This window comes from Chrysemys picta, chromosome 10, assembly GCF_011386835.1.
Source record: "Chrysemys picta bellii isolate R12L10 chromosome 10, ASM1138683v2, whole genome shotgun sequence".
Taxonomy (NCBI): domain Eukaryota; kingdom Metazoa; phylum Chordata; order Testudines; family Emydidae; genus Chrysemys; species Chrysemys picta.
In genome coordinates, this window is record NC_088800.1 from 82,949,379 (window position 1) to 82,974,498 (window position 25,120).

Sequence of the window (25,120 nt, forward strand, 5' to 3'; positions counted from 1 at the left end):
TTGGAGCAAACAGTCAATCAACATAGGACAAGTATATTTCTTATAGGTGGCACAGGTAGCAATGCATCTGCTTAAGGTTGCCTGACACTTTGCATTAGAAGACCCTGTTTTCAGTTGTGTATATCTTTTGACAAACTCCAGCTTCTTGGGCTGCAATGTTCCAGGCTGACTTTCTGCTCAAAGTTGATTTTATTCAGACAATTCAGCAAAAACAGTTCAGCGGTTGAATGGCTAGGCAACCTTAATTGTGTCATTTCCTAGCTTGCTTGACTTTGCTACTTTAATGTGCTTCTAATGAAGGGCTTACTTTTAATGTAATTGAGAATAACATCAGAAGAATAAGTAATTCAGTCACGTAGTGAACTTTCAGGTTATTTGAAAAGGTGGTGATTACCTGCTGAAAAGCAAAACCAGTGCGATTATGTTGTCCTTTCAGGGTAATTACAATCATGGTATTATAAACCTGACCCACACTGTGTTAGGAAACAGGTACAAATGAAAGACAGTCCAGGAACTAATGGTTAAAAAGATTGCGCCACTTTACTCATGCCATTTATTCCATCTTCAACTTCCTCTCCCTGACATGAGCCAACAATAGTTTAGGAGCAATAGATGGCATGTGTGACTCCTGTAGCAGTTCATTACCACTCCAATGCTTTGGGGTTATTTTTGGAGGTGGAAGGATTATTACAGGGAAATTATAATGCTTTCTTGGGTGTGAGGAAGAGTCCATTGATGTACGCCTTCTTCCTGAGATTTGCATCACATCTGCACTAAAATGCAACAGATTGCTGCCGTCTTCCTTTTTTTATATATAATATGGAGGCGCATTCTTCAGAAGATATGGGATAGGTCATGTATGCCTGCACCCTGGGTAAATCTTGATCCAAGCAGCTTGGGTTCTTTGCATGCTGGGATTTGTTCTTCTTGGACAGCACCTCCTGGTTAAAGTCAAGGGAAGCTGCAGATTACATTATAGAGCCCGGTGGGTCCTTAAGAACATAAGAGTGGCCATACTGAAAGATCCGTCTAGCCCAGTATCCTGTCTTCCGACAGTGGCCAGTGCCAGGTGCCCCAGAGGGAATGAACAGAACCGGTAACCACCGAGTGATCCATCCCCTATCACCCATTCCCAGCCTCTGGCAAACAGAGGCTAGGAACACTATTTACACCTATTTACTTTCTCCTTTTCTCACCATTGCATAAAAGACAGGGGTACTTTTCTTTTTTTTCCCCCCTGAGAAGATGCTGAGACTACCAAAAGATAATCAGCTTCATGTGTTTCTAGCACTTTCATCTTCCCTCTGGCCAACTGTCGGTTTTATGTGTGGGGTTTTTATTTTTTATTTTAATTCTTCATCTCTATTCTCGTGAGAGGGGCTGTGCAGCCTGACGGACGTCCTCCAAATGCTGAGAAGGCTACTGCAAAATGAGAACGCAGGAGCCCAATCCAGCCCAATTGGATGAAAACAAGCAGCAAAGGAAAATCACTTGCAAACTGCCTGTGCCGTAGCTGCTGAGTTTCATAAGAAGTTGGACGGACACTCACTGTTTCCTTTGGACACCGGCAAGGAAGTTGCAGCAACAGAAGCCACCAGACCAACAGCTGAATGAACAGGGGCTTTCATATCATGAAGCTCACTAGGCAACAGCAGGGAAACTAAGGAGAAGGGGATTTTGAGTCACAAGGTAAGTTAAATGGATCTACAGAGATGGCAAAACAATATTGATCTGGAGTCAGAACTGTTCCCAACCAGCGGCTGCAGGTTGTTCTCCAGAGTCACTACGAAGGGCTGGCTTGGCTACTTTGCCTCACTTTCTGCTCGCTGCCACATGCAAAATAAGTGAAAGGAAGAGCCTGGGCTTTCCAGAATGTCATTGAACCGGCTCTGATTTGTTCCCACTTAACGCTCATTGTTTCATTAGTCACCACAGACATTGAGGCATGAATATATTTTGTACTATTGTCTGGTTTGGGGTAAGTGGTGGAATAGTCACCGTGACCCTGTTGTATACTGTGACGTTGTGCAGTCTATATGGCTTTATAAAAACATAATAAGAAGTGAATAGAATGTAGCTGGAATAGTTTTATAAAAATATAAGTGAATATAATGTAACTGGAATATGCTTCATGCAAAAGGTCTCTTGTAAGGTATCATTACAAAGCTTATAATCTACTGAGTGTGATCATCCGATTTGTATAAATGTACCACTCTTGTATCTAAAGCTAGAAATATGAACTATAACTCTGAGGGCCTATTGTAATTATGCAAAGTGTGGGCCATTAATGGTGGTTTGGAATCTTGATGACTCCCATTAACCAGGACCATTGTCTGCAGATGGCTGTGTTTACCTGTTAGTCTTCCTGTATATGTGTGCTGGCAAGTGGGCAATGAAGTCTTGCAGTGACATGTGATCATGTCACCTAACCTGGAATCCATCTTTAACCTCAAAAAGAACAGGAGTACTTGTGGCATCTTAGAGACTAACACATTTATTAGAGCATAAGCTTTCATGGACTACAGCCCACTTCTTCGGATGCATCTTTAACCTGGTGCTTTTCCAGTGGGGGGGGGGGGTGGAAACCCAAAGGGACAAAGGGTTCCCGCCTTATGCAAAAGATATATAAAGGGGTGAAAGAGAACAAGGAGAGGAGAGGAGCCATCATGAAGAATCCCCTAGCTATCACCTGAGCCAGAACAAGAGCTGTACATTGTGCCCAGGCCTGGAAGGTGTCCAGTCTGAGAAAAACTTACTGAAGCATCTCTGAGGGTGAGATTATCTGTATTTAGCTTAATTAGACCTAGATTTGCGCATTTTATTTTATTTTGCTTGGTGACTTACTTTGTTCTGTCTGTTACTACTTGGAACCACTTAAATCCTATTTTCTATATTTAATAAAATCACTTTTTATTTAGTAATTTACTCAGAGTATGTATTAATACCTGGGGGGAGCAAACAACTGTGCATATCTCTCTATCAGTGTTATAGAGGGCGAACCATTTATGAGTTTGCCCTGCATAAGCTTTACACAGGGTAAAACAGATTTATCTGGGTTTAGACCCCATTGGGAGTTGGGCATCTGAGTGCTAAAGACAAGCACACGTCTGTGAGCTGTTTTCAGGTAAACTTGCAGCTTTGGGGCAAGTGATTCAGACCCTGGGTCTGTGTTGGAGCAGACGGGAGTGTCTGGCTCAGCAAGACAGGGTGCTGGAGTCCTGAGCTGGCGGGGAAAACAGGAACAGGGGTAGTCTTGGTACATTGGGTGGCAGCTCCCAAGGGGGTTTCTGTGATCCAACCCGTCACATATACAACCAGGGCCCCTGCTCTGCGATGCTAGCCATTATTTCTGAAAGCCTCCTGAGCTATGGTGACCTTCAGCTGTACTAGTCTGCAGATCAACTCTCTGCTAGAACAGATGTGATGGAGGAGAGAAGGGAGAGACAGGCCTGGAAACAATAGCCACAACTATGAATTCGGTTTCTCCAGTTTGCCTGAGACTCACAACAGTTTTGATGGTGCTTTTTTTTTTTCATAGCCTCAGGCAGGAATCAATGGTGGTGCCAGAGTGGCTCAGGGGAGAGAGATATAGTAATCAGTTATTAATTGTTATTATTCTGAGATTATTTGTTAGTCACAGTAGTGCAGGTTGCATGGATCGAAGAAGAGAACCGACGGTCATATGGGACTCAGCATCCGCTCTCAGCTGTTTCACAGGTAGCATGAGCGTGGCGATTTGAAACGGGGTATTTGTGCCGTTCTGCTGCGACACGTCAGTCTGTGCTGTGAAAACATTTTAGTTGCTGAAAAAAGCAAACAAACCCTCCAAACAATTTCAGCCTTTAGTTGAAACCAAGAAAGTCCAAAGATCAGTTGGTGAGTCACCGAGACAAACTATATTTCCACCAGCAGAGCACAAAGGAGCATGAGACATAGTCAGTTAATTTGCTTCGTCTGGGCAATTGCCCTGCATATTATTTAGCTGTAACTTGTCTCCTCTCTCCACAAAGCAGGGCTGAATCATTGTCTGGACATGCAGCGAAAATGGGATTCCTTTCAAGGGCCCGCCTAGTAAAAAACCATGGCCATTTCCAATCCATTGCAATCATGTTCCTGGCAAGGAGCGACTTTGGATGCACACGCCAAATCCTGCTCAGGGAAAAGGTGAACTAGAAAGGGATTTTTATTTCTTCAGTAAGTAAAAGTAATTGTTTACCATCCCAAATGATTCATGAACCAAAGGGCAATTGACACCTGGTTTAAAACCAGGTGCTACTCCCTAAATCACAGTCTGTTTACACTGGATCTGAATTAGTGATATAAATATAGTAACAGAATAATTCTATCCCTGTTTATTAGGAATTGGATTAAAAACTTGTTGAGCTGCGAAGTTTGGATCCAGCCGTTTGTGTAGCCCATTTAAAAGGCGGGTCCAGCCAGCCAGTGAGTTTGGGTCTAATCCGAGCTTCTGCGGTGTTAAGATCTAGATCAAAACAAGCCCAGCTTTTGGGGTGCACAATTCTAGGGGTTTGCTTCAGGCCCATAGAAGCTCGTTGTGTATGTATCTGCATGTATTCATACAAAGCAAATAAGCGATAAGCAGCAGCATTAAAAGGATTTCAACCAGTTTAGATTCTGCTCGCAATGCTCTGGAATCCTCTTCAGATTAATCCCAAAAGGTTTCCAAAACAGCGTAAACAGAGGAAGTTCCCAGTGGGTCATCTACACAAGGCTGTGAATAACATAGGTATTTTAAACCACATGCCTTTCTTAATCTAACTTTTCCTCTTCATGAATTTGCAAGTCAATTCATGGCTGCAAGAATGTTAATTACGACTCAGTGTGTGCTGAGGAACTAATGCTATGGTTTCAAAGAATGGTGGCCCACCCATTTCACCATGAGCCATTGTAGGAAGAAGAAATTGCTGAGGTGTTTGGACTTGTAGACCTCACAGTACTAACTGCTCTGGAGAGTGGCAAGGCCTTTGCATAATAAATCATCCAAGAAGAAACTTTAGCTCCTCCAGCAAAATCAAATAACTTCCAAGAGAGAGTCTAGTGTTCACAGTATAACAGCCTTAAAGTTCTTTGCTTCCAGCCATGTCCACCACTAGGAGCGGGGAACCTGTTAGCCAACATTGAGGACTTCCCAGAAGACGGAAGGTAAAAAAGGTAAAGCAGAAGGAACGTTTCTGCTACTAGAAGGGGGCTCCATTCTCGGATCAATTCAAAAGCCTGCAGTACAACAAATTGCCGTGTCTTTTCCAGCTATACCATACAAGAGGGATCTTTACCTTAAATCAGCTACTGGGTTTTAGTTGAGGATGTTTATCCTCAGTGAATTGGGCAGTGGCTTAAGGTGCTCTCTAAGTTAAAGGAAAGGTAATCTTAGAACTGCTTTTTTAAGTGACCAGGACAAATCCTAGGAATAAAGAGAAAGGATTATACTAGCAGAAATTTAAACAGACATCCTGTGACTCAAGAATAGATCTACCTACTTACCTGGCCTTCATCAAACTCCTCCCCGTTATGAATGAATTTTATCCTCACAACACCTGTGTGAGCAAATAAAATATCATCCCAACTTTACAGATGGAAAATTGAGGCACATGATCGATTAAGTGCTGGCCAAGGTCACACAAAGTCTGTGCCAAAGCCAGGAATTTAACCCCCATCTCCAGAATACCGTGCCCCCACCCACAAGGCATTTTGCCTCTTGTATAAACTAAAGAGATTCCCTTTCCCCAGGCTGACTTGCCTTCAGCTTGTAGAGAAACCAAACTGAATGGTCAGACTGGAGGAGTGAGAGTTGTTCATTTGGATATTAACCCCCCTTTCCTTGCATGTCATTCACTTTATTTTTATTATTTTTTAAATCTATGTTCAGACAGACTCTAGCACCATATGTGTGACCCTCCCCTCTAGAATCAAAAGAAACAGCCAGTGTTCCTTAAAGCCGACCCAGCTGCATAAACACATTCAGTGTTCGCCTTTGTTATTTGATGAGTTACACCACCTCATCCAGAGAGGAATCTGAATGTCTGCTGTCATTAAATATTGTCTGATGCCCTCCCTCTAATTTCCCACAACAATGAACATTTAAATAGATTAAAAATAAAAATGCTTAAAACCCATAATTTTGGACAAGGGTGAACCTTTAAACGGATAGAAATAAAAATAATCTTTAAAAATAAACATTGATATCTGTCAAAATCAGAAAAGAAAATTAAAATCAAACTCTGCCATGGCTCTTGATACTACACCTGCTTTGCCACTGAGGGAAGGGAGCTCAGTAATAAAGGTTCAGATTGCAGGTTCTGTTTGCAAATGCGCACCAAAGTTTGGACACTTACGTTTTTCAGAATCTGTTGACTTTGCTATAGGGGAGACAGACTTTCATGAGACGGTAGTGCTTCCTGCTCTGGTCTGGGCAGAAATACCTTAGAAACAGCTTCTTATGTTATTTTGACATTGTCATCCTAGTCAGAAATGCAGAGCAGGAGAGGAAAATGACAAAAAATAAAAAAGCAAACCAGGCTTTTTCGAGCCTTGCATAAGATTTGCTTTGAGTCAAGCAGACTAGGGTCCGTATTGTATTTAAACCGGCTCCTACAGTACATCTAATCAGATTTTATAACAAAGCCAACACAGACACATTTAGCATGTCCATACAGAGCCTAACCCTAGGCCCACTGCAGTTATTTGGAGTCTTCCATCAGGCTCAGATCCATAGTGCTCTCACAGGCAGCAAAACTCCACTTTCCTGTTATTTTTTTATTGGTTTACCAAGACTGTCACAAAAAGGAATCAAAACAGAAGTCCAAGGGTGATAGTTGAATCATTTCATGGCTTGTAAATTTCCACTTTAATTGCTAAAGATTTTAAAGCTATCCCCTGTTAACATGCAAAGAAGTTCCATTCTGCCGATTGTGGGAGAAAATTTCAGTGTTTGTTTTGTTTTAATTTCCACCAGAAATTGAGCATGTTAATGCTGAACTTACTGGATTCAGAGCAGGGCATCTGGCACTGTTATCGGGACAGCACGAGATTTTTCTTCTGTCACTGAAATTGCCTAGTTGGAATCAGATTAGCTGAGAAGAAGCATCCCCTTAAAGGAGCAAAAGCTCGTTAATGAAAACCTGACAGATTAATGAGGAATTATCAGCACCATCGCATACACAGTTTGGTCTACTATCCGGGAACATGGATCTCACATGTGGAAGGAATTCAAGATGGGCAAACCTCAAAAGGTTTAGAAGTTGAGTGCTCTATGGACCAACTCCCAAAAATTCAGATGCTTTTCCAGAGTTTATTTAAACCAGTGACATCTGCAAAATTGGGCTAGAAATATGAATTGGTCCCAAACCTAAAAGCCAGGATCCAAACACTTTTGAAGCTTGGGAAAGTTCACATTCAGACCCAAACCTTCTGATCTGGGCTCCCTGAAATGTGGGAAAGTTCAGTTCCAGATGTACATGTTGTGGGTTGGTTCCCTCTTTCCAAGAAGTCTCCCAAATACCTTTTCTGCTTTGGTTGTTTTTGTTTTGCTGTATTTCTGCTCCTTTGTTTTAGGGCCCTTGAAGATGCAGCAAAAATGAAGGAAAGATATCATTTGGTAGGAAGGTTGTAACCCCCTGAACTGTATTTTGGAAAAGTCCTCCTTTGTCTTTGAACCTCCTCCTATTGCACGTAGCGGCTAAGAATACCAGACAAATAATAACATTTTCCTTTTAATGCAGTGATAGGTGTTAATAACATGATGACTGTGTATGATCCCACGTCTGGGCTTTCTACTCAGTGGGACAACAGACATTTGGGGATTCTTATTTTCATAGCAGGGAAACATTTTTCACAGCAAAGAAATAGGCTGATTTATACTTCTATTTCTGACCTGCTGCTTCGAAAATGAATCTCTCTCAAGAGGCACCATGAAGGGTGATCAAATAAGAAAGAGATCAGCTTTGCAGTCTCCGGGCATTCGGTGTTGAGCTAATATATCATTTTAGACACAAGCAAGCATGTCGGATCAGTATCAGAAAGTAGGACAAACATTCCTCTGGTGCAGGATTTTGATTTATTTTCTGAAGACGCACAGACTGCCAGATCTGTATTGTAAGTGAAGGTGATAACAATCAGAGTTCGCTGTTCAGAAGAAGATACACCTGTCTTGTTGAGAGAAAACAGGTTATCACCTACCCCAATAACTGTCTTTAATAAGAAAAAACATACAACCCTCCCCGCATCTATTTCCTTCCTGGGTGTTATGGTTTTGGCTCTCTCCCCCTTTTTACATTTTTCTTTTCTTGTATTGTACCTTCTTGCCTCTTTCTCCAGGTATCTGATGGGTTTTTCCATCCAATCTCTAGCCTTACTTTTCTTCTCTTATTTTTCCCCTCTGAATTACATTGCTTCCCTGCCACTCGGTGCTTGGTCTCTCTTTATTCATGCATTCTGCTTTCTAGATCTCTCTTTTTCCTTTAGTTGCTGTGTGTCTTTATACCAAATGGCTTTCAAACTTTCAAATTCTCTACTGTGGCTTTATTTAGTTGATTTATTCCTCTCCCTCCATTTGCCGCTTTCCCCCAGCTCTCTATTTTGCATCTCCTCTCCTCTCTACTCGTATCAATCTATAACCACATGCATGCTCATGTGGCCTGGTGGCCTTATCGAACTACACACGGCCCACACATCATTCAAATACACAGGTTTCTACCATTTGGATCTAAATCAGGTCTAAAAATTCCATCCAGAAGAGGGCAGTGATATACACACACCAAGACACAATAGAAAGCCTTGGTGAGGCCCAAACTCCATAGGTCTGAAAGAAAATGTGTTTCCTGGATTCCACAGACTCAGGGGCGGCTCCAGGCACCAGCGCAGCAAGCGCGTGCCGGGGGTCGGCCTGCCGGTCTCTGTGAGGGCAGCAGTCAGGAGCCCTTCGCTGGCGTGCCTGCGGGAGGTCCGCCGGTCCCGCAGTTTCGGCGGCAATTCGGCAGCTGGTATGCCGAAGCCATGGGACCGGCAGATCACTCACAGAAACACCGCCGAAGCCGCGTGACCGCGGACCGCCCGCAGGCATGCCGCCGAAGGCCGCCTGACTGCTGTGCTTGGGGCGGCAAAAAACATAGAGCTGCCCTTGCATAGACTCATAGATTTTTAGGCCAAAAGGGACCACTGTGATCATGTAATCTGACCTCCTGTATATAACGCAGGCTTTAGGACTCCCCTGAATTAATTCCTGTCTGAACTAGAGTAGATCTTTAAAAAAAAAACATCCAATCTTGATTTAAATATTGTCAGTGATGTTGGGATATGCTTCATGAGAATGCAAGAGCCATCAGGGGAATTTTTTCTTCACCTTAGATCTAAGAGGTTCAGTCTATGGATGGATTGTTTTCTCAATTGACAGTGTTTTTCATAGCAAAAGGAAATTCTAGGCAAATGCTCGCATTTTTACCCTTGAGGGATCATGGAAGAAAACATGGACTTTGTTGATTTCCCCAGTGGTGTCACAACCTACATAGAGCCAGAACACTGCTCTTTTTCTGAGACTTAAAAAAAAAAAAAAAGTCATTGAGTGGATGAGTTCTATCATTTTTTTATTAGCCAAAAACCCACACTTCCTAATCCTGTTAGTTATAACCACCATTCTTCTGCCTAATAAGGACAGTGTATTTTAATCACTAGAGTTAATGTCTCCATGTTTATGAATTTTCCATCTCTGGCCACATTAGAAATATTTTTCTTAATGATACTCTGATTATCCTCAAGTAAGGTATTAAAAGCAGGTGTAAAGCAATTATGTCTCCTAAACTCAATACTTTGAGATTGAAATGACAGTGTCCTATAATATATCTCAAAAGGTTACTGACTAGAAGGCCAAGACCCTGAGAAGAGCTAAATACCTTCAACTTTCGCTGAAATTAAGTTGTAAAAAGCAACAGAGGGTCCTGTGGCACCTTTAAGACTAACAGAAGTATTGGGAGCATAAGCTTTCGTGGGTAAGAACCTCACTTCTTCAGATGCAAGTAATGGAAATCTCCAGAGGCAGGTAACCCTTACCCACGAAAGCTTATGCTCCCAATACTTCTGTTAGTCTTAAAGGTGCCACAGGACCCTCTGTTGCTTTTTACAGATTCAGACTAACACGGCTACCCCTCTGATACTTGAAATTAAGTTGGCGCTGAATAATTTGTAGGTAGAGTGAAGCTAATACAGAGCTTTATATTGCTGAGCAAATACAGTAGTGCAGTAAACAATAGGTCGGGCCGTTAGTGAGCCTAGAAACGTGTTGCCCATAAACAGAATGTCCCCTGTGAGCCCTACACCATTTAAGCATGATATACTTCATCCAATGGGTCATCTCTCTGGGGCCTGATTCCCACTTACACTAAGACCCCTTTACAATATTCAGCTGGTGTCCAGGGTCCTTCAAGTGTGTGGCACCCTAAATCACACCCACTTTTGTGCTGCCAGAATGGAGTAAAGGGTCATTAATGTAAATGAGAACCCTGTTCTATAAGACTGAGACCTAAAACCAGATCTCTGTTACACTCTGAATGAAAAAAATCTTTTAAAATTAGTCAGATTTTGGTTCAGGACCGTTGATCGCTCCCAAATGAATGGGTAGTTTTTTCCAGGCTAATGACTAGAATTAGTTCAGCGTGTTAATAAGCATTCCTCGCGTCTCGTCGTGAGTTAGACAGAACAGAACAACAAGGGTGTGTGAGTTCTGATTCTTTCTGGATGATAAATTTAAAAAAAAACACCAGAGGAAAATGTCTCCTAGGAAGTGCCAGGACAGCCCTCCTGAAAATCTGTTCCATATTCTCTGCATGAATCCGTTCTCCAGCTGGTGAAGGCATAATGCTTCCCAGCTCCGAAGAACCGGTCGGGCTTACCATGGTTTGAAATCTACTGTGGACAGGATCTTTGTGCAAATCATGTATTTCCCATAGCTGGGGCATCCGTCCATCACTTCTCCCACCTTCCCCTGATAGTCTAGTAAGGATTGTTGAGATACTAAAGCCTTCATGAAATGCCTGATCCAAAGTCTGTTGAAGTAAATGAGAGTCTTTTCTTGGATTTCAATGGACTTTGAGATTGCGGGGAAGGGGCATAATTTTTGCAAGAAACAACTTGTAATTTCCCTGAAGTCCATGGAGACTGTGATTTTTGCCAATAAGATGATGTTTCTGCTTCCATTCTTGGTAAGGAGACTGACAGCTGTATGCTAGAAGGTCTCCTCCTATCCATCGTCTACTATATTTCCCTTCACTCTTCATTTGCAATTCAGGATTTTGGAGCTTGCCAACAATACAGTACAAAAATCAATATTAAAATTCAAGAACCACTGTTTGTGCAAAGCAACAGTCACTTACGGCTGCATTCATTGGGGCTGTTTGGCTTTCCGGTATACATATTCAGCAATGCAAATGTAAAACCGACACAGAATTCTGCAGGAAGCAACAAACCGATATAGTCATAAAATCATAGTCTGCCTTACAGTGGTTAATTAACAGGCTGAAAGGAAGGTTATCTGGAGCAAAAAGTGATTTTTTTCCCTCCTCCCAGTTGAAGGTTTTTCTGAAATCGCAGTTTCTTTCTCTCTCTCTTTCTTTTGGAGAGTTATGTTTGTTACATATGAATTTGCATTTTTTAAGAAGTGCAATAATTAGAGATTGTAATAGTAAATAACACCAATAATTAATCAATTAATTAATATCTGCTAATATTTTGTGCTTTCCATCCAAAGCCTTTGACAAACATTGGTTCGACAATGGTTACACAGTAGGTGTGCTGTACTTGCTACACTAATAATCATCTCTTTGTTAGGTCATGATCCCTCCAGTCTTTATGTTGTATCCATCTGTTGTCTCTTCAGATATACTTAGTTTGTAAACTCAAAGGTAGGTACTATCTCTTTGTTGTGGGTATACATCGCCTAGTGGAATGGGTCCCTCATCCCTGACTAAGTGCTACACCAGTATAACATAATAAAGAAGGGAACCCTAAGGTAAGTGAATACGTAGCCAATGGTTGCTCTGGCTTAAATCACCACATTAATCATTCCTATTGCTCTCCTGCTCCAGCCGGCTCAGCTGAAGATGAGTTCTGTACTTCTGATGCTCTTGGTATCCACTGTGAATGCTGGCACCTTACTAGAAAAGGGCTCGCTGAGATGGGAAGCCCGGCGGCTTTCATGCGTGCGATGTTGTGGGCCTTCAGAAGAGCCAGTCTCCGTCGCCTCTTCACGATCCACTAGGATGAGCTATGACCCCGCCTATTCAGTGCCCAAAGTCCAGCCCACAATAGATATCACCATCTTGAAAGGTGAGTCAAGCCCAGGACCACACTTTGTGAATTTACCATCACTTCACAAGCCATGTTCCTCCTCCGAGGTGGAAAACACCCATCTCTTAAGAACCGAAACTGCTCAGTCTATATAGTTTATCCAAGAGAACGTCAGGAGGCAACTTGGTTACAGTCCATGACTCCCGATATGTGGAAAAGATGTCTGAGAGTAGACAGCTTAGTAATCTACCGGGAGATGGCTGGATGAGCTCCAATGGCAGGAAGCTAAAGCTAAACAAATTCAGGGTAGAAATAAGGCACATATTTTTAACACCAAGGGTGATTACCATTGGAACAACATATCTAGGTACATGGTAGACTCTCCATCAAAATTGAATAACTTTCTAAAAGGCATGGTGTAGCTCAAACAGAAGTTATGGGGTTGATACAGGAATGATTGGCTGAGTTTCTATGTTATGCAGGTCAGACTAGATGGTAATAATGGTCCCTTTTGGCATTAAAACATATGACTCTATTAAACTTGGAGGTTTTGTTCTCTTTCCCATCAACCACACCCATAGTTTCTTCTTCTCTGCCACAGAAAGACTTTGTGTGTAACTGTATATAGGTAAATGATATGGGTCGGGTTTAGGGCCCTACACTGTTTACACATTGAAGCCAGGATTTCATCCCATGTTTTTATCCCTTTGTTCCTGCCATCCTCTCTCTTACACACCCTAGGTAGCTGGTCACCTAAATCATAAATCACTCAGCTAAGGGGTGAAAATTCAGTTTCTGCAAATATTTGTACCAAAAAAACCCCAAAAATCATGTTGCTCCCATGAATGAAAAGACGTATGGACATGCTAAAAACAAATTCTACGTAGTGGTTACGAAAGGTTCCATGAATAATTGTTCTCACTATCCATCCTATTAACATAGATTATAGCTCACTTAATGAAAAAATTAGGACTCTAGCCTTCTGTCCCTGGCAAAATGTCCATGTGCTCTTGAATTTTATATCAGAGGGGTAGCCGTGTTAGTCTGGATCTGTAAAAAGCGACAAAGAGTCCTGTGGCACCTTATAGACTAACAGATGTATTGGAGCCTAAGCTTTCATGGGTGAATACCCACTTCGTCAGATGCATGTATCAGACGAAGTGAGTATTCACCCACAAAAGCTTATGCTCCAATACGTCTGTTAGTCTATAAGGTGCCACAGGACTCTTTGTCGCTTTTTGAATTTTATAGTTTAATCCTTCCAATAATCTGGTCACAAATAATAATGCAAATGTAAAATTGCATACCCTAAATGATCAGAGTGGTCCCTTCTGCTGTTGGAATCTATGAATCTATAATGTATCAGAGAAAGCTATCTTATTTGTTGTGCAGTCAATATATGGAATAGGCATGCTAGCTGGCAGCATGCCATTTGTGGCCAGGGGGTTGCTGTCAATAGTGTTCCTGAATTCATATCTAGATGTGATTTAGTTATGACAAATATTTCTCAACGCACCTGTTGAGAAAGTGTTATTTTACCAATTGGGATGCTGCCTGTCTCCATCCAGACCTCTCTGTGGCATGTGGTGTGTGTTCATATGTTTGAAACTTAGTTCCTCTTTGTGATCATAGGTGAAAAAGGTGACGTGGGAGAGAAAGGGATCACCGGTGGGGTTGGAAAGGCTGGAGAACGAGGGCTACGTGGTTATAATGGACGGAAAGGTCAGAAAGGCCAGGTTGGCCCACCAGGCCACTCCTGCAAGCTGCATTACGCTGCCTTTTCAGTGGGCCGGAGAAAACCTCTCCATAGCTCGGATTATTTCCAGCATGTCACTTTTGATACGGAGTTGGTGAACCTCTACAAACACTTCAGCATGTTCACAGGGAAATTCTTCTGCTACGTGCCAGGGATCTACTTCTTCAACCTTAATGTCCACACCTGGAACTTCAAAGAGACCTACCTGCACGTAATGAAGAACAACAAGGAAGTTGCTATCCTCTATGCCCAGCCCAGCGATCGGAGCATCATGCAAAGCCAGAGTCTCCTGCTCGAGCTGCAGGAAGGGGATGAGGTCTGGGTGAGAATGTTTAAACGAGAGAGGGAAAATGGCATCTATAGTGAGGAGTCTGATATTTACATCACCTTCAATGGCCATTTAATTAAACCAGCCATAGAGTAGCCAATTCTGCATCTTTGGGCTCAGTGCTTTAGTAGAGCTCCTTGGGTAGATTACTAATTCCCCTCTTTAAAAGTGCACATGACTATGTCAACATGGAAATAAATATGCAGTAAATATTTTCATGGTCTGATTGGGGCTAGCAGCCAGCTGGTCTGCTTTTCAGCTTGCTAATCCTCCCAATCAATTAAAGATATTTCTCATGCAACCATCTTAATGTGCAGAGCAGGGGTGAGAGTATGCGTGGGAGGGGAATGGGCACTGCTAGCAAAACGAACAAAAGTTACATGGCAGGGCCAACTTTATGAATGCGTAGAAGGCCTGAGCTCTGTCTGACCCATGAGATGCTGTGCTTATCGTTAGCTAGATGGGAAAACAGAAGGACACTGTTCTGAAGTCTTCCATAGGCCCCTTGTAATGTCTCTGCTGAACAGCTTGCCAAAGTCATTCAATACATAACCTCGGTTATAAAAAAATTGTAACCTATCAGCTCTGTTTTAGTGGACTGGCCTAATCATTTTTGTACTCTGTAATTATCTGAAGATCGTATTAGACAAGCTAGCTAATGGTTACAATGAAAGTAAAGTGTTTGCAGGTTGCTTTGCCTACAAAGGATGTATTTGTTGTTGTTTACGATTGCTGTCTGCAGTTCCTGTCCTCCAGTTCCATGCTAGAACCATCCCTTGCACTCCCCTGAAATCACTGTCACCAAAAATGACCATTTCCTAGATAAAGCTCAGAACCAGTACTCCATCCTCCTCTTTGACCTGTCAGCCGCCCTTGACATAATCAGCCAGGCTCTTCCTCTTGAAATCTTGCCCTCCCTTGGCTTCCACGACTCAGTCCTCTTCTGGGTCTCCTCCAGCTTCTAATCACTCCTTCAGCATGTGCTTCAAAAATCTCCCTCATCCCCCCCTCTCAGTTTTTCTGAGGGTCCCACAGGGCTCTGTCTTTGGTCCCCTTCTCTTCTCCCTCTACATCTTATCTCTGTGTCATCTCATCCACAAACACAAATTCAGTTCTCTGTGTGGACGACGAGCAGATCAACATCTACTCCAGACCCGTCTCCTTCTGTCCAAACAAAAATCTCGGCCTGTCTCTCTGACATCTCATGGATGTCTAGTTGTCAGCCCATGCTCAAAGTCGCTACAACAGAACTCTTAATCTTCCTCCCCGCACTCCGAGCCTGCCCCAGTAAGCCGTCCCCGCAACCTCCTTTCTTGATCATTGTGGACAACGCCACCATCTTTCCTGTCACTCGGGCCTGTAACCTGGACATCATCTCTGTCTCAGATCTCTCTCTAGCTTCACCTCCAGGCTCTACTAAACCTTGTGGATTCTTTCTACGTAACATCGCTAAGATCCAGCCTTTCCTATCCATCCACATGCCTAAAACTCTCATCCAGACTCTTGTTCTCTGGAAATCTTGAGTCCTGCAACATCCGTCTCTCGGCACTGCTCATATGCATTCAGAATGCTGCTGCAAGGATCATTTTTCTAGTTTGTTGCTCTGACTGTGTCGCTCCTCTCTTTGCAGCTCTCTACTGGCTCCTGCTTCTCTATCACATCAAATATAAGCTACATGGCTTCACTTTCAAAGCCCTTCATGGCCTTGCGCCGCCCTATCTATCATCTGCCATTCAGTATCAAGATGTTGACTCCTCCCTCCCAACCACCCTCGATGCCCATCTCCATCACCCATTTGTTGCATTTTCAAACAAGCATCTTCGTGCTCTTTCCAGTGCTGCCCCTCGCGTTTGGTAGGAGCTGCCCGTAAACATCCAAAACCGAACATTTTCCTTCTTCAAAACTCTCCTTTTCCATGATGCTTAGTTCAGAGAAGGGCAACTAAAATGATTAGGGGTTTGGAACAGGTCCCATATGAGGAGAGATTAAAGAGGCTAGGACTTTTCGGCTTGGAAAAGAGGAGACTAAGAGGGGCTATGATAGAGGTATATAAAATTGTGAGTGGTGTGGAGAAAGTGAATAAGGAAAAGTTATTTACTTGTTCCCATAATATAAGAACTAGGGGCCACCAAATGAAATTAATGGGCAGCAGGTTTAAAACAAATAAAAGGAAGTTCTTCTTCACACAGTGCACAGTCAACCTGTGGAACTCCTTGCCTGAGGAGGTTGTGAAGGCTAGGACTATAACAGGGTTTAAAAGAGAACTAGATAAAGTCATGGTGGTTAAGTCCATTAATGGCTATTAGCCAGGATGGGTAAGGAATGGTGTCCCTAGCCTCTGTTTGTCAGAGGGTGGAGATGGATGGCAGGAGTGAGATCACTTCATCATTGCCTGTTGGTCCACTCCCTCTGGGGCACCTGGCATTGGTCACTGTCAGAAGACAGGATACTGGGCTAGATGGTCCTTTGGTCTGACCCAGTATGGCCGTTCTTATGTTCTTACGTTACCAAGACCGTGGCAATGATTAGGCTACTGGGGTGTTGAGACCACAGCCTATCATGTTGACCGACATAGTCTCCTATCTCTCTGTTTTCATCTGTTGTCTCTTGCCTTGCCCTTAGATCACAAGCTGTATGGCACACGGACCATCTTTTTGTTCTGTGTTTGTACAGCATCTAGCACAATGGCATCCTGGCCCATGATTGGGGCTTGAAGACACTACAGTAATACAAATAATAATAATACATTTTCTAATAAAAAGAAAGGGCCATATTCTGCTCTCCATTATTCCAATCCAGCCCCACCGATTTGGGTGGGGTTGCAGCAGGATTACAGCGCGTTAGTTGGTCCAGTGCATTTACCTTAAAATGACGCTAAAACAACAAGGAGTCCGGTGGCACCTTAAAGACTAACAGTTAGTCTTTAAGATGCCACCAGACTCCTTGTTGTTTTTGTGGATACAGACTCACACAGCTACCCCCTGATAAAATGATGCTGACCTTCTTTGCTATAATTCAGGATTTTTTTTCCTTTTCCTAGAATGTAATATTCCAATGAGCTAAACCTAACACGCCAATCCAGCATAGCGCTTAAGAAGGCACACAACTTTTATCATGTGTGTAGCTCCATTGGGATGAGTATGCTGGAGCAGGGCCGATCAGGATATCGAAGAGCATTACAAGGTGTTATCTTTCCCTTTTTAATGGCAACCGTCATAATGAGAGGCTGATTGTCAGAGTTACTGAGGACCTACCACTCCAGTTGAAGCCAGTGGGAACTGCCAGGGATCAACAATGAAAATTAGTGCACTTTACTGCACCATAATTTCTAGGCAGTCTAGAAATGATTGTATTGTGCAAAAACCTCCTTTCTGCAGGCTGCAGTGTTCGTTTCTTAATATTCACTGCACACAACAGTGAAATGCTATGTGCTAGAACAAGAAAACAGACCAAATATACATTTGTTAGTCCCTGTCCCCATCCACACACACACACACCCCGTGGGATGTTTGCCTGGAGGATGCATTAAATTATATCGTACTGTATGTCCTGCTAGGCTAATTGTCGCTTGTTGCTGCACATCCTCTTGTTACCAATCATTTAACCTGAGAATTAACTGCAATAAAGATAGTGTTTTGAACACATTGGATTTGTCTCCCTTGCTTTTCATGGAGCAGAACTAAATGCCATAACCTGAAAATCCAGCCCTGTATTGCCAACTAGGCTGGTGATGCTGGTGATATGGACACCTAAGTGCTCCAGAAACTAGACCCATTTCATTTCCATAAGGGGTAATCATATGGGCAAACCCTTTGGACGGGAGATGCCAGGAGCACATTTTCACCTCTTTTGCCCCCTTGATTGCAGCTGAAAGACTAATCCCAATTTTTAGTGAAGTTGCAACACTGGTGATAACTACACTATCCTGGTCTACATTCGAACCAGCAACAAAGAGGAGTTGGGGGGCTTCCATATCCCATTGCCAGCTCTCTATCCCTTTTTGCGATGCATGCTGAAACAGCCCCGGAAATGAAAATGGGAAGACTGGTAAGCTTTGAAAAGCACATGAGACAGAGAGTGGGTTTCGTGCAGATTATCTGTTGACCTGCAACCAGATAAATTGTTCCTTGTAAGTAAACAAAAGTCCGTGTCACCTAAATTGGGCCGTTACGCAATTTAAAAAAGGCTTCTCTAATCAGGAGCTTCCATTAGGATGGTGATAAAAGCTATAATGGCTACATTGCTTATTTGCAGCACGCCATTTAGTACTGAAAGCACTAGCAGAGAAACCTGCTTTGAACAGATAAATACACACAGAAAAAACTCCAACTTTGCAATACTTACTAAAGGTATTTTCAGGTTTCCCCAGCTATTTATCACATTTGGGAGAATTTAAAAGCTTTACACCTCCTCTTTGTCTTCTGGTCTACTTTTCAAGGAATCCCATGTGGGTAAATTTTGCAACCATGGCTTGCTGGCTGACAAGCTTCTACTGATGATGTATAAGTTAGGGTGGACTGGGAGCATGGGAAGGGGTGGACGTTACACAATGAAGCTCAAATTATAACAGAGTTCTTGATTTATTCAATGATTTCACAACAGCATTTTCCCCCTCTGTAGTTCAGCATATTTACTGTACTTAAAAAGAAAAAAGAAAAAAAAACTAAACCTCTTTTAAAATGTCATAACCCAGCTGGTGTTATTGACAGTACATAATCCAGAACTGAGAAAACATGCCCAGAGATTGCTAATGTTCACCTACCTTGACTTTTCCAAATGCTACTTTCTACCAGGAAATGAACAGAAACATTTGTAAATCCATAACACCTACGCACACAATAAGAGAAGCTCTGATTATCAGTTTGACAGGGCAATTTCAAAATGTCTGAGTTGCTGATATGACCAATGTTATCCATAGCTAAATCAATGAAGCCACATTGGTTTGAGAGACAGTGTAACCCTTTAAAGGAAAAAAAGAGGTTCCAATTTACTCAATTATTAACAAGCGAGCCTGGATGCCTGATCTGGATGCCTGGTTCCATTGTGTAAAAAAAAAAAAAGTTATACAGGCCTTGTCCTCCAGAGCTTACACTGTGAGTAGATAAGCCAGACAAAAGATAGGAGAAAAAGTATTAACCCCATTTTACAGATAGAGAACCGAGGCACAGATAGATTAAGTGTCTTGGCTGAGGTTACACAGGAAGTCTGTGGCAGACAATGGAACGGAACTCAGACCTCCTGAGTCCCAGCCCAGCGCTTGAATCAAAAGTCTCTTTCCTTTCCACTGTATACAGTCCCTGGAAGACTGACCACTTTAACATCTATTGTGAATACCTCTTGTCTGACTGTGGAAAGTCCAGGTCTACTGAACATATTCCATTAATCAGGGAGTCTGACGAGGAAGTAAATGTGATTGGCTAAAGTCCAGAAATGTAAACATGTCATCTTGCCCTCTTTAGCCTGTCCAATCCGTTTAGCACTTTAACTCCAGCCTCTTCAGCACGCTACCTTCATCCATGATGCCTCCCAGCTTCATTCCACCAACACTACTCAAGCCATCTGGAACACATTTGCACTTCACTGCATTATCCCTGAGCCTACAGTAAGACTTGTTCCAATCACCTGCTCTATCCTTTCTCTCCTTCCTGACCAGGGGAAAGATTGAGGGGGAAACATTAGCGGTGCCATATCCAAGCTCTGCCCACTATCCCAATCTCCATCTCCAACCCCAGAGTACCTGGATATTTCTTCTAAAAATATAAAGGGTGATATAGGGATGATATACATGATTGCATGCCATCATTAGGCACCAGAGTCAACAGCCCATTGTATTGAATAGGGGTAAGTAAGGCTTCTCGGAATTGTCTGCCTGTCTGTAATCGGATACAGGAAGATACCTTGCAGCTTCACTTCATATACAGGTTTTCTTTGCAACCAAAAGATCTAGAAATTTAAATGTTAGAAAGATGTAAAATTTCTGCTGTACTTATTACTGCCATAGTTCAGCCCCAGGCCCAAGGCTGAGGGAACACTATTAAGTGGGTTCCAATATTTCTGAAGCCTGATGATTCCTTTACTCTCCCTGGTGATGAGAATTGTCAGCAGTGCCATTTTGCAAACTCCACCGGGACCTCTGGAAGTGACTTTTCTTCAATCAAAACTCACTTCAAGCATCACACACCAAAAGAAAGGAAAATATTTTAACTACCAGTTGCACTGCCAGTTTGAACAGTGGGTTGGTGCAAACACAGAATCCACTATTACCTGCAGAGCTACATGTTTTTAAATAGCATTATATATATTTGCAGCTCTTCTTCCTCAGTAGATGTGTTAAGAATGTCTACGTTTATTCTTTTTTACAGTAGACAGTTATATTCCCTTCCTTTGAACACCACAAGAAAAGCTATAATATCTGTGCATGTTCCAAATATTAAAATGCTCGCAGAGTCCTATTTATAAGATACAAGGCCCCTGAAAGAGTGTATATAAACTACAAATACACTAGGCATACAGTAGAAAGACATTTGCTCCATAACAGCAATTCTGTTATTACTTTATTGGTTTGTTATAGATGTGATTAAAAACTTCCTCATGTACGTAGCCCTCTTATCTAGAAAGATTCTAGAAATATTGTAATAATCAGTTTTCGACCGCACCTCCACCAAGAGATGGTGCTGTATCTTTACAGTAGTGTTAAGCTGTCTTATATGTTATTAGGTTGTTGTATATGACTTGCGGGGGGAGGAGGGGTTAGTGGGAGGTTAAGTCTGTCTTTGGTGCTGGAGTTGTTACTTGCAGTGTTCCAATAAATGCTGTGATTGCTATAAGCGAGCATAACAATGTTTGAAATGCTAAGCAAACAATATGTAGAAATCAAAATGGCCACCCCAGAGAAGCAGCCACCACTATTTCAGCTTCCTGGACTTCAAATGTTGGGATAATTATCCATATTTGGGGGTGCTTTATGAGGCAAAGCCAAATTATGAAAATGTGAAACTCACCCATCAATTTGTAAACAGCTTGCCCGCAGCTGGTCTAATATCTGAGTAGATTTTTAATTCTTTTTTCAGATGCAGTCAACGTGGATAACAAGCCTTTGAAAAAGTCACTTTTTAATCCTTTTGAGCTATGGTGGTGGTAAGGACAGGAATCTAAATTATAACGACCCTGACAAAGGGCAGGAAGCATCTCATTTGTAGTTTTTCAATTTAGATACCGCTCTCCTAAAATTCATCACATTTAGTTAAAGCCTCTGAAGAAACTACTGTGCATCTCTGGGGTTTGCCCTAATGTTCTTTCTAATCTTTCAGTGAGATGTGATGGCACACAAATGATACAACTGCCTTATCTAGTATAAAAACTTGGTTACGCTTGATTGGTAACATTTATTCTATTACAGTAGTGGCTGAGAACCCCACTCGAAGATCAGAGTCCCATTGGGTAAGGCAGCAACGACAACAAGCAACAAAGAGGAGCGTGAACTCCCTGGGGCACGGATGATCTAGATGCCAGGAAGGACACAACAGGTGGAGGAGACCAATGGGGTTGGGAGGATGAGATAATTGACAGATATAAATCACTGCACAGAGAAAGCCATTGCAAAGCATAAGAACTTGTATTGGTCCTACATACCAAGGAACTTTGCTACATGCTCTGGGGGCGGGGCATGGATCAGCATTCACAGCGCACTCCCTGTCAGTACCTGGCCCAGGCCGCTAATGATCCAACCAGGAGACCAAATTTGGTGATGAATCCTGGTCACATGCCACCTCAGGTATGTTGTGCATACGCTGAGAAGAAGACATGCTAGCTATTGGCACTTTATCTATTGGCTCTTAACCCATACATGGACATAGAACACCCTTATAACAGTTCAAATAAAATTAGCATCCGAAATCTCAGCTCACTACTGGCTTAGCCAATGCCAGAGGGCAGTGTTAGTATGTTGGTCTGTTTGTTAGCCTGGGATAGAATTTTGGGTTTGACTTTTTGATACTCTTATACTAAAAGGCGTAAACAAGGGACAAAGACACTGTGATGTTGCTTCTGCCTAGTCAGCTGGATTTGTTAGTACAATGGGAACAGATAAGAGCAGCGGAAGTGTTACTCGAGAGCACACTTTAAGATTGCCTCAACCCCTATCTCAAGGCAAAGTCAAGCAACCAGTCGGGAGGTATAAGACACTAAAAGACCAAAGAAATGCCCATCCCTGACCGGAGCACAACCTCACTCCTTATCCCTCCCATGGGGCACAAAAGAAGTGGGATGAACACCCCAGGCCCAAAATGGACCGTGACCCTAAGTTGTAAGGGGTGGGACTGTGGGCGTGCACTGCAGGTATAGTTGGGCCTGCTAAGGAGGAGGAGGTGGGAATAGGGGAAATGAGAATGGGGAATGGGGACACAGGCAGGGCTCTGTGACATCACAGCTGGGAAGGGGGATATGGAGTAAAGGCTCTGTGGTGTCAGAGCTGGGAAGGGAACATTGGGAAACAGACTCTGCCACCGTGTAGAGATATGGACGTGTTTGTTCGGAACTAACCCCAATAAACATCGAATTGCCTGCACTTCGGACTTCTGGTCTTCTGCTTTCTGTCTGCGTGACAAGAGCCATTGAAGGGAAAGCCCTCTCACAGGCAGTGATTTGTAAGCACTGGGCATGAGCTCTGAGTTTATAAAGGGCTTTAAAAGAGAAGGTAGCAGAAGCAAAACAATTGGTGCTATCATTAGCAGCGTATCTCCTCTGGAATACACATAGGCTTATTGGACAAAACCCCATGTAACAGTGGGGATAAAAGTGTTCTAATGGGTGTCCTCATGCTGCCTCTTTGGAGACAAAAATCCCAAATCCACTTCATAGTACAAGGTGGAATTAATGACCTGCTATCATTCACAGGCTGATCGAGGTCTGACTCAACACCACACTGGCTTCCCTAATTTATTTAGAAAACCTGAGATTGCATTAGACCTTTGGGCTGCTAAATGTGCAAACTTATCTGTGAGGGGAGGCTGAAAAGCACAGTGGGAACCCCTCATGGTGAAATTCCATATACAGAGAAGTAGCATGAAAGCCCCATTTTGTTTAAGTGCATTCCTGCTGTAATCTCAGGGAGAAGCCTACACATAGTGAAGCCCTGTGAAAATAGCTTGTTAGTTAATAGACCTCCCTAGCTGCACCACTAAAGTCTATGTTTAAGCTGTCTTCTGACTTGCAAACTTGACAACCCATTACCCTTTTTTACACACCTGTACTATTGCTTTATGGCTTTGAGTGTTTCCATAGTGCTATTAAACATCACCATGATTATTTCATCACTCTTTGCTCATTCCCCCGTTCTACCCCGTGCAGAGGAATGGAGGAGGAAAGTCCTGCCACTAGATCACGCATGGGAAGCACTAATCAGATATAACAAGAAAGAACTACTAGGAAAAGCTATCTGTGTTTATTTAAAACAAGGAAAAGCCCTCTGACTTCAACAGGACTTGAAAAAATGTTTGGCCTGTGGATTGGACATAGTGTACTCAGTTTTTAAGCCTTGTTCTAAAGGCTTAACTCCCCATTTATATAGAGAGGCATCACTCCACCCGGAACACACCTGAGCTGGCCACTTCATGCTGAGTATATAAAAGGGCAGATACAAAGGCTGCTTGCTTTTTTAGGTGGCATTCTCAGAATAGATGAGCAGTAATTGAGAGGTTAGTGGGATGATATGGTGTGTCGTGTAGTAAGAAGAAATTATACATGGGACACTCTTTTTAAAACCTGCGTGTTAAAACAGAATGGGATGTAAAGCATTTTCCTGTTTAATGCTGTCAAGTTTTAGCTAACCAGCCTCAGGCACCCACATATAAACTCAGGGGTATCTTCACCAGGCATTGATTGGTGTTATATAATCAACCATCGCAGTAATGAAAGCCAGCACTTGATCATCACAACTCCTGGGTTTTATTTCTGGTTCTACAACTTCCTTGCTGACTCTATGTGGAAAAAAAAAAAACCAACAAGTTCCTCTGTAAAAGTGTTAGGCACTTCCCTGTTTAATGTTTGTGACTCACTTTGAGATACTCTCACAGAAGGGACTCTAAAGAATTGTAATTCTTATTGTAATAAACAAGGGATACTAGAGTTGACAGAATTGTGGCAACTGGGGCCTATGATGTCTGATGAACTGTATGGGATCCAAACTGGTACTTAGTGGTCCAGAACTTGAATGATGGCACAGAAGCAAAATATTTTGGAGTTTGGCTTCTCTGGAGAACTCTTGTTGCCCACTGTCCCCTGATTTCACTGTCCTGCTATCACACCCTTGGCCCCTCTGGATTGCTTTTGTAGTGGCATGGTCTCTGCTGGCCCTGTCTGATTTAGGGTTGTTACTGCTCTAATTTGCAATCCTGTTATCTGTTTCAAAGTAACTCTTACTCTGACATCATACTTAATCTCCTTAAAAGTGATTACTGTCATACTTTCACCGGAGGAGCCAAGTAGTTAATGACTATTAAGTGTTAAGAGCCTGGTGAAGCACAACAGGTAGGATTCCTATTTAACAGATGAATAATCTGAGGCATAGAAGTTAATTGAGTTGCCCAGGCTACATACATAGTGGGTCCTATTCCCAGCTTGTTTTGATAACTCAAGAGTCCTGACTCCCAGTCCCCTGCTCGAGCCATCGGACGTAATTTCCTCACCAAGCCAGGAGTAGAATCCAAGGGCCCTCTTGACTCCCCTTTTCTTGCTCAGTTAGA

The 25,120-nt window shown here is 42.6% G+C and overlaps 1 protein-coding gene across 1 annotated transcript; it reads left to right on the plus strand.

The window, feature by feature from the left end:
• Positions 1-1,526: 1,526 nt before the first annotated feature.
• C1QTNF8 (C1q and TNF related 8) lies at positions 1,527-17,994 on the plus strand. The gene is made up of 3 exons (XM_005289184.4): positions 1,527-1,689; positions 12,093-12,333; positions 13,927-17,994. The coding sequence occupies exons 2-3, from the start codon at positions 12,108-12,110 to the stop codon at positions 14,472-14,474; spliced, it is 774 nt and encodes a 257-aa protein (XP_005289241.1). The 5' UTR covers positions 1,527-1,689; positions 12,093-12,107; the 3' UTR covers positions 14,475-17,994.
• Positions 17,995-25,120: the final 7,126 nt, after the last annotated feature.

Bases quoted from the DNA above. Each gene is read 5' to 3' on its own strand.
- C1QTNF8 (XM_005289184.4), top strand. From the start codon at position 12,108: ATGAGTTCTGTACTTCTGATGCTCTTGGTATCCACTGTGAATGCTGGC. The intron at 12,334-13,926 runs GTGAGTCAAGCC...TTGTGATCATAG, and splicing joins AGATATCACCATCTTGAAAG to GTGAAAAAGGTGACGTGGGA.